General features: G+C 46.2%; 3 protein-coding genes across 3 annotated transcripts; 1 reads left to right on the forward strand and 2 right to left on the reverse strand.

The window, feature by feature from the left end:
• Positions 1–8,728: 8,728 nt before the first annotated feature.
• NCS57_01467400 (uncharacterized protein) lies at positions 8,729–10,421 on the forward strand (the record flags this gene model as incomplete). The annotated part of the gene is made up of 8 exons (XM_053064270.1): positions 8,729–8,734; positions 8,786–8,806; positions 8,862–8,994; positions 9,057–9,187; positions 9,236–9,379; positions 9,429–9,563; positions 9,951–10,277; positions 10,326–10,421. The coding sequence occupies 8 exons, from the start codon at positions 8,729–8,731 to the stop codon at positions 10,419–10,421; spliced, it is 993 nt and encodes a 330-aa protein (XP_052906154.1).
• Positions 10,422–10,638: 217 nt separating this feature from the next.
• On the reverse strand, positions 10,639–12,002 carry NCS57_01467500 (uncharacterized protein; the record flags this gene model as incomplete). The annotated part of the gene is made up of 5 exons (XM_053064271.1): positions 10,639–10,980; positions 11,037–11,269; positions 11,326–11,482; positions 11,541–11,647; positions 11,702–12,002. The coding sequence occupies 5 exons, from the start codon at positions 12,000–12,002 to the stop codon at positions 10,639–10,641; spliced, it is 1,140 nt and encodes a 379-aa protein (XP_052906155.1).
• Positions 12,003–12,676: 674 nt separating this feature from the next.
• On the reverse strand, positions 12,677–14,280 carry NCS57_01467600 (FAD-binding-2 domain-containing protein; the record flags this gene model as incomplete). Its single annotated transcript, XM_053064272.1, has 3 exons — positions 12,677–13,096; positions 13,151–13,284; positions 13,353–14,280. The coding sequence occupies 3 exons, from the start codon at positions 14,278–14,280 to the stop codon at positions 12,677–12,679; spliced, it is 1,482 nt and encodes a 493-aa protein (XP_052906156.1).
• Between the last annotated feature and the right edge of the window lie 2,266 nt (positions 14,281–16,546).

A 16,546-nucleotide genomic window follows, 5' to 3' on the forward strand; every position in this document is an offset into this window, starting at 1 on the left:
CGGACTATCTCCGCCTGCCACCAAACAAGGCATTGTACATCTTCATGGAGCTCTTTCTGAGAACGTTTGAGCCATATTACCCTTTGCTTCCAGGCCGATCGCTGGATCCAAACAAGCTCGGAAAGAACAACTCCAAAAGCAAGGCTCTGATGCTACTGCTCCTCTCCATGTTGGCGTGTGGGTCTATGGTTGATCCTGCACCCAAGGCCCGTCGGTTTTCGACAGTCATCAGTGAGATCTGTCGACTGTCTATGGCGAACATCTCTTGCAAAAATCCTTCCGCCACGACAACACCCATCTTCTTATACTGTGCCCTACTGTCAACGATCAAAGGTGCATTCAGCGGCGTCAAGCTACACATGAGTGTAAGCATTACTCATCGCAATGTTTATCTTACTGTAAGTATTCTTTTGTGGCCATCTCCAATCGCCGGAGTGATAAGATGCACAGACTTTTGGCACCGATAGGGTCCACTAACACCTACGTACTTAGATGTTAAAGCACACCGGCATACTAAAAGGCACTAATGGTGATGATGTATCTTACGATGACGTAGAAAAAGATCCGGAGTCTGCCTGGAGACATTGGATCGAGAGAGAAACCGCTTCAAGGTAAAGAAAGGCCCCTCTAGCTAGCTTGTGATTTGTGGGTCACTGACTTTCACCAAGGTTGGCGTACAGCTGGACTGTTGTAGAACATGAGATTAGTCTGTTCTATGACCTTTCTCCTCTTCTCTCGATATCCGAGTTGAAGTGTAGATTGCCCGCCAGTGACAACCTCTGGCTTGCGCCTACTTCAGAAGAGTGGCTCCAAGGCTTAACGCATGGTCCTTCCCCTGCTTCTACTGGTGACTGCGTTGATCATGCAGACGTGCTACTGAAAAGGACATCTTTGCTTGGCATCTTCGAAATGCTGCTCAACGATCGCCTTGGCGAGACAATGCATGTGCTTGAGCCCCTCGATCTCCGATTGCTCCTCCTGCCACTCCACGTGCTTGTCACGGATCTCCGCCAGCTTCTGGATTGTCTGCCCGAGGGTGGATCGAATTCTGTCCGACTGTACTCTGTCACGTTACGCTTCCAGGAGATTCAGCAGTTGTTTCAGCGATGGTTGAGGGCGTTTCGACGAGTTGCCAAACATGGTGTCAGAGATCATGCCATGGCACAGACAACCATGATCTTGTATCATGTTACCAGCCTCAACCTATTTACGCCGTTTAAGAAGATTGAGAGTTGTGCTCGAAGCGATCCGTCTGAATGGGCGTCAACCACAGACTTGACTGTTCCAAATCTTTGTGGCTGCTCGTCCGATGACGTGTTACTTCATTGTTGCCAAGTTTTCACCTTGATGCAAGAGATGAAGGATGAATTATGGCCAGTTTGGAGCGCGGCTGCCATATACCGCGCCACTCTCATCCTCTGGAATATCAGTCTGGCAAACCTGCAAGGTTTACAGCATTGGGAGAAGACACTTGAGTCTAGATGCACAAGCCTGCAGAAGTTATGGGAGACCTGGAACACCAAAGACACGTCGCTGCATCAGACCATCCAATGCGTCCATGACACCCCATACTACATTTGCAAAGAGGGCAACCTCGTATCATTGGATGACCCGGCGGCAATACTCCAGCTCGGCCTAGATACCATGAACAATGGAGCTCTAACTTCGGCGTTCACCGAAGGGGTCAGGTGTAGGTTGCAGGCCATGGCTTTGGCATGGGCGAATACACATCAACAGTTGACACAAGAGCGTATGTCGTTCAGCCATCAGCCACCACAGACATGTGGAGAGGCCTTCGAATTTCAGCGCATATGACCTCATGCTATATACAAAGCAAGATGTGAAGTAGATTTGTTCAACATAGACCCAGGGCAGACATCTTGGTACATTATAGTCAAGATTTCCTAAGACCTAGTTTGACGCATACGTGATTGAAACATAACGACCTTGTTAGAGCCTCTTGGATTAGTATATGAGTTGGCCACCTCTAGGCCCCTTCAAAGTTATGAAGCAGGGATAGCCAGAGTGTTGAGTTTGTGTGCAACGCCCGCAGCCAGAGGTGAGTTTACCGGCGGACCATCAAGAAGCCTGGCGTAAATCTCCAGGATACCATTAATGTCCTCTATTCGAACATTAGTGTCGGCCCTGGTTAGGCAAGGGCTACCTCGCTTCTGGCGGACGAAAAGTCGCCATTGATAATCATCCGGCTTCAGGGCGTCGATTACGAACTCAGAAGAGTAAGGATTGCCATTGTTGGTGGTCAGATGTTGGTTCTGGGATAATTCTTCCAAACCAATGGCCCATAGGATGATGGCAACCCTATAAAGTGCAAGAGGCCACCATAGCGGCCTCAAGATCGGCTCCGTTTCTCGAAGTAATCGCAGGACTTGACCACAGTGGAAGATGGCTTCCTCTCGGGCTTGGATACACCGATGCGGTAGCACTAGCGCTGCCAGCTCTGCGAGGTTACTAGATTGTTGACGGAATTCACTTCGCGCAACCGATTCAATGTCCGGGACTGAAGCGCAGAGGTTGAGATATATCAGGTGATACAAGATTGATGAGACTTGAGAGAGCAGCCACTGACGCGAATCAAGCGGCGGTGACTGAACGAACAAGTCGTACCATTTCTGGAGGAGTTCTTTGACTTCTTCCCCTTGTAGGGAGGTGGAGATATCGCAAGCGGCCTGGGCGAGTTGATGGGTTGATCCCGGCTGGGGTAGACAGGACGCAAGGCGGTCGTACTGAGTGACTAATGTATGGAGTGGGTAGAGCAACAGTCTCAAATGGAGAATTGGTAGCTCGCCATTGCCATGCCACAGATGGAGCTTTCCAGTCAGAAGCTCTCGAAATAGATCGCATAACGACTGACGGGTAGGGTCGAAAGAATCATGGTCGGTAGAAGCATGTACCTCTGTGAATGCTTGGTTCCACGATCTAGCATCCTGTGCGAGCCATAATGAGTCATGGTCGGGTAGGGGAGTCTGTATCTCGGCTGTCGGGATGGATGGGCCGTTGTCGTAAAAAAGGCCGATCTCCTGGTCGATCATCAACCAGCTATACGCAAATCTGTGAGTGCCATGAGGTCATGTTAGTACGCGCTACGATTAGTTGCCCAGCATGGGAAACGTAGTTGTACACACCGCGACGATGTCTCCCTGTGCATCCAAGATTTCCAGATGGATTCTAAACCATCGTGGATGCTGGCAACCCTTGCTGAATATGGACGATGTCTCTCAAAGAGTGAGTAGAACTTGGCCATCTGGGGGAGTGTAAGTGTTTGCGAGAAAAAAGAAGAGGGAAATTCCAGTCGTAGGAAAATGGCTCGAGAGGCAAAGGCCAGACTTACCCCAAGATACATGGTCCGGAGTCCTTGGCTTGAGTCCATCAACCATTTGTCACCGCTGAATGCGGCTTGGAAAGTGCAGAGCGAGGTGCTCAGAAAAGTAACATTTGGCCGCGGAGTCTGAGTTTCTCTCTCCACGAGATCCATCAGAGATATTTGACATGCGTCAAGAAGGCCGACTGCAATTCGGCGACGACTAACATCAGTGTCTCTGATCATGCCGTAAGCGATCATTAAAAAAAATGTTAATGACGATGTATCCTCTGTGCTATTAGGGACGAGCTCATTGGGGTCTAGTGTGCCTTTGGAGATGACAGGGTGAAGAGGCTCGAAGTTGGTGAGGAATACCTCCAGATACTCATGAAGAGTGGACGTGGAAGGCAGAAGAGGGAGGCTGTAACTGCATCGTCTTGAACGCCTCGGATATCGGAGTGCTCCATCCCGCTGACGGTTCGATGGTAAGGCGTACAGCTCTAAAGCACGGCGGAAGATCTCCTGCATGGTGCCCAGCATCCGCTCTCGAGTGATCTCGGACAAGTCGAGCCTTTTAATTGCCTTTTCTGCTTTGAAATCATTGTTCCTCCACGTCCCACAAGACATGGTTCCCGTGTTTGGTGGATCGATTTCTTCAGTCCAGCGAGTTACCAGTTCTCCTCGCCTGAGTGAGTTCGTAGTTCTTGACGCAGGGTTGCATTGGCAAATATTCCAAGAATCGACATCACTGCGGGAGTGCTCGTCGACCACGGCGTCTGCATCTCCGATGGCCTCATCGCCAGCCTTTGAAGTTGATGTCACTTTGTTCAACCACATGTTGGTATTGTCAACACTTGCTGCCGTGTTGTCCGAGAGCATCTCAGGGCCTGAAGGTGTGAAAATTCCAGCTCCCCCATGGAAGGATATCGAATGTGTCCGTCCTGTAGGAGCGTTTGCTAGCGTTACAGTGTTTGAAGACATTTCTAAAGTCAACCACACGCCATCCTCAGGGCATTGTTGCTCCGAAGAGAGTATTTCGTGTTGCTCGGGCTCCAGCAGAGATGGGGTATCCAAGAGGCTCATCCAATCCAGATTGCCAATGGATTCCGTTTCGTCGAACATGGAAAACAAACCGAGGTCAAAAGCATCAGCAGCCACAGTATCGAACTCGAGAGGTATAGTTGCCATGTCCTCTTCAGATATTTGGCCATCGGGATTAGATCGCTCTTCGTCCTCGTCCCCGCCAGTTTTTCCGCTACTCGCAGACCTTGTCGATCCAGGAGACGAAACCTCCTCCTCCGCTTTCCTCTGTTGGTTTGCGTCTTGACTTGGAGTTGGACTGGCGTCTGGCATTAATGTGTCCACGACTACAGAGTCGAGCGACACGCGAGCTGATGGCGCGGTCAATGCTGTGCTCATAGAGATAGTTGCAGGCCCTCGTCTTGGAGTGCGTGGAACACACGCGATTCCCCTCAGGTAGCAACGTCCACAGGGAATCCGACGGTCGCACCTCGTCTTAGTCTGCGCGCAGCTGCTACACGCCATCGCTGTAAATTGTTGAGCACGTCCAGGGGATGTCATGCTGTCGGATGGCCGTGACAGTGCCTCCGCCCTTAGCTCGTGGTGGGCAGAGTAATGTTTTTGAACAAGGTCTCTACAAGGGCGGCAGGCATTAGACATGCAATATTGTCGTGACTGAGCGGCAAGACTTGACTTTGTCATGTCTGAGTCGGCTTACCTACGACTGAACGAAAGCTGGCATACGCTGCATTGAAATGGTCGGACTTTGGTATCTGGCATAGCGCATTAATTGAGTGAAATTCCAGTCTGGGAGTAGAATCCGGCGGGAAGCGTACGGGTGAGGATGTGTCTCAGTAGATGGGCATCCCTGGAAAACTGGCGTCCACAATAGGTACAGAAAGCCATGATGCTGCTCGTATATAGCATAACGATTTAGAAGAGCGTAGCAAAGCAGCAAAGAAAAGCGATCTACTGCCTTGCTAAAAGGACAAACTCTATGCAGGTTTGCCAGTATAGTTACCGACTTTATGGCTGATAGAAGTATAATAAAAGCGGCGGAGTCTAAAATGCGGGGTAGCCGCTGGCCAGAGGTAGTGTGGGGGTAACCCGTGTGTTAACTCTATGTTCTTAAATATATTGACTTTGCTTGCTCTAAGAAGCCTCTTATACCCTAATATATATTATAATTAACATATGTGATAAGTGAGTGGGCCAGACAAGCGAGTAGGCTAAAAATCTTAACCTTTAAGATAGGATTTAAGATAAAAATATAATAAAGCATTTAGTTAGTTAAATTAAACTACTTTCTTCTTCCTTAGATAGCTTAATAATAATTTAATATATTCTTTTATTATAACTGGCCTTGCTATATATTCCATAGTAGCTTTCCTTTAGTTACGCTAACCTGCCTTAACTACTACTTCTTAATGATTTAGCCTATATCTATATATTAATATCTATTTAATTAATTATTTCCCTTGCCTTATCTATAGTTATCTTCCCTCTATCTTATAGGCGGGTTTTTTTTGCTTTATGCCGCTTGCTAAGGGCCTTATTTAATTATTAAAGGTTCTTAACCTTAGACTTTAATAAGGTTATCTTATATATTATTGCCTTTATCCCCTTTGTTAATGACTTTAGAGCCTTAAGAATAGATTCCAGAGAGCTACTTTAATGCCTTCTAATTTGTCTTTCGAGGTATTTAGACTAGGAGCTAGCTTTAAGGGCTATCCTTGGGGTCTTTGAGACCTAAGGGTTAGGCTAGCTAGTCTCCTCCTTAAGGGGCATTAGGGTCCATAGATATATATTAAGCTTTGATATAATACTTTCGGGGTCTAAAGGAATAAGCCTAGCTCCTTTAAAACCTCCCTTGATATTACTTATCGTTATAGTAGCCTAGTAGGCGGCGTAAAAGGCTAGGAAGAACTTAGTCTTTAAAATGTGGGTAATAGAATATTTAATTAATTACTTAATCTCTTGACTATATGCCTTTTTTAGCGGCCTAAAGTACCTAATATTAAGAGGCTAAAGTAAGTGAGATAAATAAGGCGGTATATAAAATATAATAATTTTATTTTCCTTATAATACTTCTTAAATTTAATTAAATAATAACTTTTATACCTATTAAGGATTAAAAGATAATAGTAACTATTTAATTAAATAGTTATATATTAATTAAAGTACTTAAGCTACTTAAGACTTATCTTATTATTAGTCTAGCTATTATAAGTCATAGTAATAGCCTAATCGCCCGGGAGGTTACTTTCTTAATATTAGCTAGCGAGGTAATATTAGCCTATAATTATAATAAATAGCTAGATTACCTACCTTTTTATATTAATCGCCTAAATAACCATAGCTTATTCCTAGTTTCTAGGCTAGATTAATTTTAGCTTTTTATGCCTCTCTGCGCCTATAATAATTATTCCGCTTATAATTATACTTATTATAAAGCCAGTCTTATTAAAGTTATAGATATTAGCGAGGGTAATATTATATTTCGTAATTATATTTATTATAAGCGCGAACTAATTATAAATAATAATTAGGTCTTTATATTTAGCCTTCTAATAGTTATACTTATAAAAGAAATAAGTCTTAAGGTCTAGATATTACTTAATAAAGTTAGTAGCTTATTATTTATTAATAGGTGATATATCGCGGTTAATAAGTAGTTAATTCGCTATTTCTTTAATACTATATAGTCATAGGGAAAACCCTCGTGAATCTAGGTTAAGAATGAACTGAATAATAATTTGTTTCTCTAGATTAGATAGCTTATGTGATTTAGGAATAATATCGCGTTGAAATTATATGCCTTTTTGCCGGCGACCTAGGGTATTATGGTATATATTATAGATCTCTGCGGCTTTTTAGATATTTAATTTTGGGTTATTTTAGAGGGCTTAAAGAGTAAAAAAGATATTTACCTCTTTATTTAATCGAGATATCTTAGGTGGTTAAGAATTAATTAATTAATTAAGAAGAAGAGAGGTTAAGGGATTTTTGGCCCACTCGCTTATCTGGCCTACTCACTTATCACATATGTTAGGGGTTAGCTAACCTAGGATTTTTTTATATAAGTACTTAATATAGTATTAATAACTTATTTATAAACTCTAGGTTTTATATTTTATTAATCTTAGGTTTTTAAAAAAGTTAAATTTTTATTATTATAAAAGCTTAAGAAATAATAAAAAAAACATAAAAATATTTAATTAATTTATTTTAATTAATTTAATATTTAAAAAATATTTTATTTTTAATATTTTAATTTAATCCTAGCTATTATTACTTAGACTTTTTAAAGCTATTACTTTTAATAAGATCTTAAAGTATTTACTATAAGGCCCTTACTTAAAGAGTTATTAATAAGCTATATTAGCTTATTAATAGCTTTTAATAGCTATAAAAAGCTATAAGGCTATTATTTTAAAAGGCTAATTAGTTTAAATAATTATAAGTTTTTTTTTAAAATAAACATTTATTAATTTTACTTATTATTTATATAATAAGTATTATATTATTTATATTTAAAATTAAATAAAAACCTATTATTATTTTAATACCTTATTAAATAATTAAAAGATTTAAGTAAAATTATTATTTTTATTTAATAATCTTAAGAAGCTTACTTTTAATAGCAAGGCTCTACTACTACTACTTAAAAAAGTCCTAGATATTATTTTTTATTACTCCTTGCGTGTTTATAACGCTTTGTCTCGGTTACCTACGATTTCCATCTCAATTTGTCCCCTGGGCTGGGACTGACGATGACTCGTCACGGCAGGGACGCTTACCTCGATCTTATGAGCTTGAGACGGGTGTCAGATGGATGAACCCGGGTAAGCGACCCTAGACTAAGTCTATCTATCGTACGCTGACATATAGACAAGATGGCGGCCGGTGGAGGGTCATGTTCGTCTGCAATGGACAGAGCCCATGGCCAACATTGTACCCTGAAGAAGGAGACATGCTTGAGATATCTGTCCGGAGTGACATATATGCGCAGTCTTCCATTCACTTGTAGGATGCATACTCTCTTATTATTCGTCTTGGTATGCTAAGATATAACTGTACCTAGGTCTGGCTTTGGGCACCCCAAGTGATTTACAAAAAGCTCTCGGCGGCAGGTCTGCTTCTGTCGCTGTTTGTCGTCTTGATTGCCGATAAGATTCCATTAGGACTGGTCCATGGAATGATGGCACTGCTGGTCTATCATAGGTGAGTTGTCTAACCTGTCTTTGACTAAGAGAGGCTTCATGAGCTGCATCTAACACTAATGGGCCTAGTTTCCCACCCTGCCGAGAAGTAATTGGTCGACTGTGTACGACACCACAGACAATTGGGGCCTAAACTGGTGCATTGATCGTACTTCATCGGCTTCAATGGACGTATTTACTCAGTATCCCTCCTTTTTCGAGTACGGTTAATGACATTTGTAGGGACTCTACAGCCTTGTCTACGTAGCACCAAGCCCAACACGACCGCGCCCCTATCATCTGATCACAACTACATCAGATCGAAGAGGCAGAGCGCGCCATACAACATGCCGCAATCCAGAACCATCAGCACCGCGACACCGTGTGGACACTGCTTCGCATGAAGGCTGAAGGGTCCGAGCACTACTGCTATGACTCCATTCCGGTCAACGGTACGTACAGCTCACCTCAGACGCATGTCCAAGTATGAACTAACGAAATATTCCGGGAATAGGCAAGGGTCGTGTACACTGCCGTCAGTCCGATTTTGAGCACCTGAATGGTAAGGCCCTTGATGGTGAAGGGTGCATACAACCAGCGGGACTCCCGGACGAGGATTGTTCGGCAACTAGTGCCGACTATGAAGTGAGCTGGAAAACCTTTGGTTAGCAAGTTAGGTATTAACCCCCTCAGGTCTTTGAGACAGGCGGCCAGAGATACATCATGATGAACCTTATGACCAACGGCTTCGAACACTCGGTCAAAGTCTCCATTGACGGCCACAAGATGATTGTCGTTGCAAACAATGGTTGCTTCGTCGTTCTTGAACAAACCGATGTACGTGCAACCGTTAAGAGTGAAACTTGTAGCTAACCACTTGCAACAGATCGTATACATAACGAGTGCTGCCCGGATTACGATATTGGTCAAGCTCGATGCCGAACCAGGCGATTATGCCATCCGAATTTCATCAACGAGCCAGCTGCAAAACCTCCAGGGTTCCTCGATTCTGAGATATCCGGTTTGTCCATCTCCAAACTAATGTCAATAGTAAAAGTCTGACTCAATCCATATAAAGGCCAAGCGCTTACCTAGATATGGGCAGCCAATGGTGCTTCCTGCACCCCCATCGCCCAAGGATGTCTGTCTACTTGCTGATGCTTCCACCAAACCCCACTGCAAGATGACAGATGGTCAATTCATTGCTTCCTACCCTTCAAGGCCCCCCCCCCCTCCCGCGAACAAGGAGCACCCGGAACGTGCTCACTTTACATTCCGATTGTCAGCTGGTTCACAGCCGTCACTGGCGGAGCCGAAGGTCCCCGGGTTCTGCCTGGACGGAGGGCCCTGGTAACTATTCCACGGGTCCATGACCCCTCTTCTCTTTCATCGACTTGATCCTAACCAGACATTGGACAAGCCTATCATTAGTGACCTGCCAGTTGGGCCTGTGGTCGATCTCATTATAGAGAATCAGATCAACGATACCATTCCGCTGTATAAGCACGGAGACCCAGCCTGGCTTCTTGGTTCCGGTTCTGGACAGCCTTTTCCTGGAGAATCCGTGGAGGATGCAATTATTGCTACCGGCAGCTCTCATAGGTCTCTCAATCTGCATAATCTAGCGCTTGTCGCTGTACACGATCTGCTTCCTCTTGGGTGGAGTGTTCTTCGCTTTCAGGTCACTCCTAAAGCCGCAAATATGCTTCACTCAGCCAAACTGAGATACTTTCTGGTATGCCACATCGTCCATCTACCGTCTTACAAGTGCTAGCACTTTTAGCTCGGTATGACAGTTCCTATCTTGGAGGGAATCACGGCCAAAAACCCGATTGAGACCCCCGAGGAAGTCCTTGAGCGACCGCACGTTGAGTTTTAGCCAAAGAACGACGGTATTTTTGGGCGATGAACAGTGGAGGGTATATGGTTACGGCGCCAAGCATGACGAAATGGCAGACTAGCAGATGGCGAACTATGTTAAGCAGTGTCTGTATCTGAGGTGGCTGCGGCAAGAAACTAGTAAACTACCAAATTAACCAGAGCCGATCAGCTTTCCAGGCTAGATAGCTAATGTCTTCATCGTGCATTTGAATCGTTCATCTCCAAGGGATGGTGGCTCCCTTCTCATGGGACTCTCGAGCCAACTCAATAACCCTGATGGCATCCCGAGATTGAGTTGCCTTGACGGCAAGCTCGTCTTTTCCATTGATAGCGTTGGCCACATTCTCATAAATACCAATCCATCGACCGGTGATCGTAGGATACCTCCCAGTATACTTGTTTGTCTCTGGGTCAAGCTTCTGGTAGCGTTCATCAAACACCTTGTACGTGGTCAATGTTCCTTGTAAAGCCTCAGGCTCTTTTCCAAAGTCTGGGTCCAGCGGCTTGACGCCCTTCTGAATCTGTTCCTCTTGTGGACATGTGCTACGTTGTTGCCACTGTGGTTGTAAAATCAGCCTTGAACACCCTCACGAAAGTGGTTGGCGTGACTCACCTTGATGTATGACCCCTCTGTTCCCCTCACAAGAAGCTTCAATTGCTGTGCTAGTGGTGTCGTCACACTCGTTTTCACAGTGACCAATAGATCCTTCTGTTCGCCCTCATACTGTAGAATGATGGTGAACGAATCTTCAACTTCGCTCTCGATTCCACGCTGGGCACGGAGAAAGCCAGTTACCGACTTGGGACGTCCAAAGAGCACAACGGCTTGATCAATGCTGTGGGTTCCTAAGCCGAGGTCAGCCAAATGCTTTTGTGATCGAGTTGAGATATGAATCACTAACCTAGGCCAAATGCCATTCCTGATCCCGGAGTATACTTCTTCTCCGTCATGTGTGACAGCCAGGGCGGGGATTCAAAGTCGTAATGAATTTCAGCCTCCATGATTTTCCCCAGAGCGTTCTTCGACACAAGGCTACGTAGGGTCTGGAAGTCGCCATCCTTGAAACTATCTTCAGCTTGTTGAACCGTCATTAAGGGTGAGGTTGGGCGAACTTACCCATCGTCTGTTTTGAAAGCAGGTCAAGATCAAGCCCTTCTCATCTGCAAGTTTGATGACTTGGTCTGCCTCTTCGGCTGATCGAGCGAAAGGCTTATCGACAATAACTATAATATTGACGGGTCAGTCAATGGACGTCTCCTCTATCATTGAATACGTACCGTGTTTTCCCGATTGCAAAGCTTTCTCCGCAAATGAAGCATGGGTGTCTGTGTGAGTTGCAACGACAACAAATGCAATCTCGGAATCAGCAAAGAAATCCTCAGCCGTGCGATGGTGCTTGATGCCTGGCAAGTCAACCGTACAGTGGGATCCTGGTGTTGCTGATGAGGGATCAGTCGGGGCCTCTGCTCTCTGAAGAATCGCGATGATCTGATAGTCTGGGTTCGCTGAGATGAATGGTATATGGAAGTTCTTTGCGGCGAAGCCGTACCCGACGATTCCCACCTTGATAGGCGCCATTTTGTCTTTTCGAGTGTAAGGAGCTGTAAACAAAGAAGCTTTTGCGTTAGTACCAAGGATTGGCTGCGATAACTCTTCGATGAGGCCTTCACCCGACGTCCGTAAACAGATGCTTTAGTTCAGTAGAATGCTTATGTAGAGGACAAAAGTACAGGGCAAACAAAGTGTTATAAGATCATTGGAATGCTGTCTGTTTCGACATGACTAATGTGATCTGTCCCACATCTTGACCCCTCATTCAAAGCATACGACGTTGACCAATTTAGCCTGTTGAAGGTATCATCGGGGAGTGTCGGTCATTGGTCGCGGAGTATCGGGACCGGTCAACAACTAGGATGGCTAGGGTAGGAGCTGCCAAGACACTTAATTGTTGATTGGCCACTTAACTAGGATGGCCATTGGACGAGGTAGGGATGTTCCAGGTGAGATAAGCAAGCAATCCTCCCACGCCTCCCACGGGATACACGGCAGAAGCCCGCTGAAATTTCGGCGAAGTTTCGGCTAGAGTAAGTCCTTTCTTGCGATTGAGGCAATTCACGGCGTAGAGGATCAACAAGATCTTTGGGCATCAACCCTTCTTTTCCACAGGACCGCTGCCAAGCTTCTAGCGAGCGGCAAAAGATTCCTATTAGGGAGCCCGTAGCTGGACAGGCACAAGACCCACTTTACTATGATCACGTCGTCTTCACGTTTCCAGCAGCGTGAACACCAGCCCGCCTGCCTGAGAATACACCATCACCAAGAGAGAGGCCGCTCACATACGTGCTTGAACAAATACCCACAGCATTCCTCCCCGCGGCACACAAGCCTTTGATTGGCTTTCCAGCCTCATTGAGAACCAACCCTGACTCCTCCTCGACTCGTAGGCCACCAAGCGACAGCCCAATGACTTGCTGAAGACCCTTTGTCAATTTGATAGATATATCGATGCCGTAAAATGGTGGTTTCAGTATAGGAGATCGAGTGTCGGGCATCTTGTTCGCCGGGTCAGGCTTGTCATTTTTGATGGCGTCGTTATATGCATCGACAGTCTGTCTCAAGCCCTGAGGCGAAATTCCCAACTTCTTGGCTAGCTTCTCAAGAGACCTGGCCTTCTTATGGTCCCAGTATAGCCAATGGTACCTCTACATCTTCAGGACAGGAGGTACTTGCGTGGGCAGTTGCTTCCTCGCCTTGGCCCACTGTGTCGAGTCATAGATGGCAAAACCTTGGGACTGGTGATTACGCATCATCTTCTCTGTCAACAAGGCACCGTATACATCCTCAGCACCAACGCGTTCCCCTTGATTGGCCACGACAACGCCCTCAAGAAGAGCACTCGGGGGTATAAGAACCTCCAGGTCGACATACAGCCCATGTGAGATGTGGAGCCTCCAACGGCTACTCCTAGCATGATACCAGACCCATCGTCAGCTGGTGTCCCAAGGGGAGTGACGCCCTGGAAGTCGGGAAGATATTTCCTTCGCATTTCAGGACTATAGGAGAAGCCTCCAGCCGCCAAGATAACAGCGGGTGCCTCGGCGGCGGCAAACTGAGCGTTGCGCTCGAATATTTTGCTGGCACGGTTATGAAGCCATCCTGCAATGGGGGGCAGCGTGATTTGGTATTTGAGAGCTCGATTGGTCAGCTTCTCATGCTTGGCAAGCTTTGAGGCTGAGTTGGCTAGTGTGAGGTACTCGACTCCTCGGACGGAGCCATCTTTGGCCAAAAGAATCTTCTCAACTTTGCTGGCTGGCACAATCTGAACACCAAGTCGTCTAGCCCCATCAAGTAAGGCTTTGGCGATGCCGGCCCCGGAGAATCCATCGTGCACCATGCGATGCCCTCGCGGTGCAGGCTTCGCGAGTGATGAGTACGGATATGCCTTTTCCGAACCCGAAAAGTAGAGGTAATGCTGAGTATTGGGATAGCTCGTTTTGTATGGACTCAAAGCCCCCTTGAAGCGAGCACCGTGCTTCTCCAGCCATTGGATCATTCCGGGACTTTCGTCACAGAATCGCTTCAGCGTCTTCTCCTGAACCACGTCTCCGATCTCCTGGCGTAGATAGGCAAACATGTTTTCCGGGGTATCATCATATCCGGCCTCTTTTTGTTGCTGTGTCCCCCCACCAGCGTAGACAATACCGCCTGAGAGGGCTGTGGTGCCTCCGCCGTGGAAGCGTTCAAGTAGAAGAACTGAAGCGCCTTTTTCCGCTGCTGCGATACTTGCGGAAAGTCCAGCAATGCCGCTGCCGACAACGATGACGTCTGGCTTTTGCTTGGCTTGAAGGGAAGCCATCGAACGGGACTTGGGTAATGTGGTGTCAGAAAGAGCCTGCCATCGTCGTTGAGTTGGCCTGGCAAAACCCAACGAGGGCGCTCTAAGGCAGCAAAGAGACATGCTGTGAGGAAAACGGATCCCGATAAATGACTTGATCAATTTAGATGGTTGAATCGTGATTAATCATGAACAAGAGGTTGGAAACTTGGACAGGCGGATCTAGCAGCAGATTCAGATCTCTGACTTATACATCGATCACAGACCCCGGATTTTGCGGGGTAACAGGACTGTTACATGATTGGTCCAGACGATCCAATTGTGCAGATTCCTCGAAATGGATGCTTTGGTTGCCAGACAGGGTGGCCGAGGCCCGAGGTGTCTGTCCTAAGAGGTGGCCATACGCCGGCCAGTCCCTGGCAATTGAAATGAAGTCCCCTAGGTAGTTTAAGAAGAATATGAATCCTCGGAAGGTACATGTCTCGGCAATCGGGAATTGGCTCACCCAGCCGCTACTCACCGCGGGTTGGAGCTTACCGGGTTTCCCACCGTGAATTGAAATAAGTAGATGCCTAAACACAGTAGGTCAGTTGGCGAACAGGGACACAGGTTTTATCTGGATTTCGACTCATTTAACTCTCGCAAGTAATGAGCTACAGCATCGACTCTGCTGAATGGCCTACGGGCATCGAGGTTTCTCAAGCGGTCAAGAACCTCATTGAACGTTTCTACCTACTTCTCGATGACAGTAGTCCCAGTTCCGGCGACACCCTCGCCAATGAGATATTTGCTAATGATGGTGTGGCTCACTTTGGCCCTGTCCCATCTCGTGGATCGGAGGGTGAGTTGAACCTGACATGAGTCTGCGCAGCATATCTTACAGAAGATAGAGATTCGAATTTCACGCAAAAGTGCATGGGATAAGATTACGTCGAGGAAGCATAGAGTCTTGAAAGTATATGTCTGCGGGCCAGACGCGGACGATCTTCTGTTCACTGGTCGGGCCGAGATGGAGTTCAAGAATGGCCAGCGTGTTGCGTCAGAGTATGCAGGTCGCGTTCACGTCACTCGTTCCAAAGATGACAGTCCAAGAATCAGTCTTTATCATGTTTGGGCGGTATGTATTGCCGTCCCGGCCGTTTCCGAATCGTCTAATCATCTCTTTCAGGACATGTCGGCTTTTGTTAAAGCCCTTTCTCAATGATGAGCTGCTGCGGAGCCATGACTGAGTCATGAGATAACAACTATGATGTCTGTTGAACTGCTGATTTAGCCATGGTGTTGATTCCTTCATATTGAATGAAACTTCTTTTCGTCTGTAGCATGCTCAAGGGGGTGTAGATCGTGAAAGTTGGGGGTCGTTCATGGCTCTAGGCCGAACAGCGATAAATCATAAATGAATGCTGCATTAAACCTTTTTAGTCTATGAAAGGCCTCAAATACGGTCTGCAGGTCAGTCGTGACCAACTCCAATCTTCTCAATCTCTCTCCTCAACATAAGCCATTCCCAGACCAGATGTATCACCAGTCATTTGTAGTATGAGCCGGTAGCAGGAAGTGGCAATGCATACTATGCGCCAAGTAGCTAAGAGGGATGCTCTCCTGAGCCACGGCAAGTGACTGGGAAAGCAAGGCGCCACCAAATACACCACGCGCCCACAATGGATGCCATAGTGGTGCTGAGTTGGTGTATACGTCCTCACCTTGCTCAGGCGCGGCAGCAATGGCCAGCATATGCTGCGTCGGCAGATACCGGTATGGAGGGTTCCCGAAAATATCGTGGTCAGCCATTGAAGCAGGTTTCAGTTCAGTTCATGATAGGTTGTTGCATGGCAGAGATGGTCAATCTCTCATCAGTATTTGTACACATATTCATCATCAGGATAGTTGTTGTCTTTCACGTTGAGAGTGTGAGCGACGTACCGCGCGGGCGTTACCTCGGCTAGCCTCATTTTTGCAAGAAGTTACCCGAACTCGGTTATTAACATTGCACTCTGATTGATGAAAATCAGCCGGTGAATTGATCCTACAGGTATCGTCTAGTGATTAGGGGCTTCCGAGGCTTCGTTTCTCTGATCATCTAGGCAAACGGAGCGCGGTCCCGATCAACAGTTAAGTGCATCCTCTGCAAACTCGTCCAAACCAGACGAGAACTGTGTAAGACATCAGAAAAGCTGACGTTCACCTAGCTGTGGCTATGGAATCACCGAGAATGAAACTTCCACAAAGAAATGTGAATTTCTAATTTAGATGTCTTGGATACATGTCCCCAATAACATTTCCTTTC

This window comes from Fusarium keratoplasticum, chromosome 14 (assembly GCF_025433545.1).
Source record: "Fusarium keratoplasticum isolate Fu6.1 chromosome 14, whole genome shotgun sequence".
NCBI lineage: Eukaryota > Fungi > Ascomycota > Sordariomycetes > Hypocreales > Nectriaceae > Fusarium > Fusarium keratoplasticum.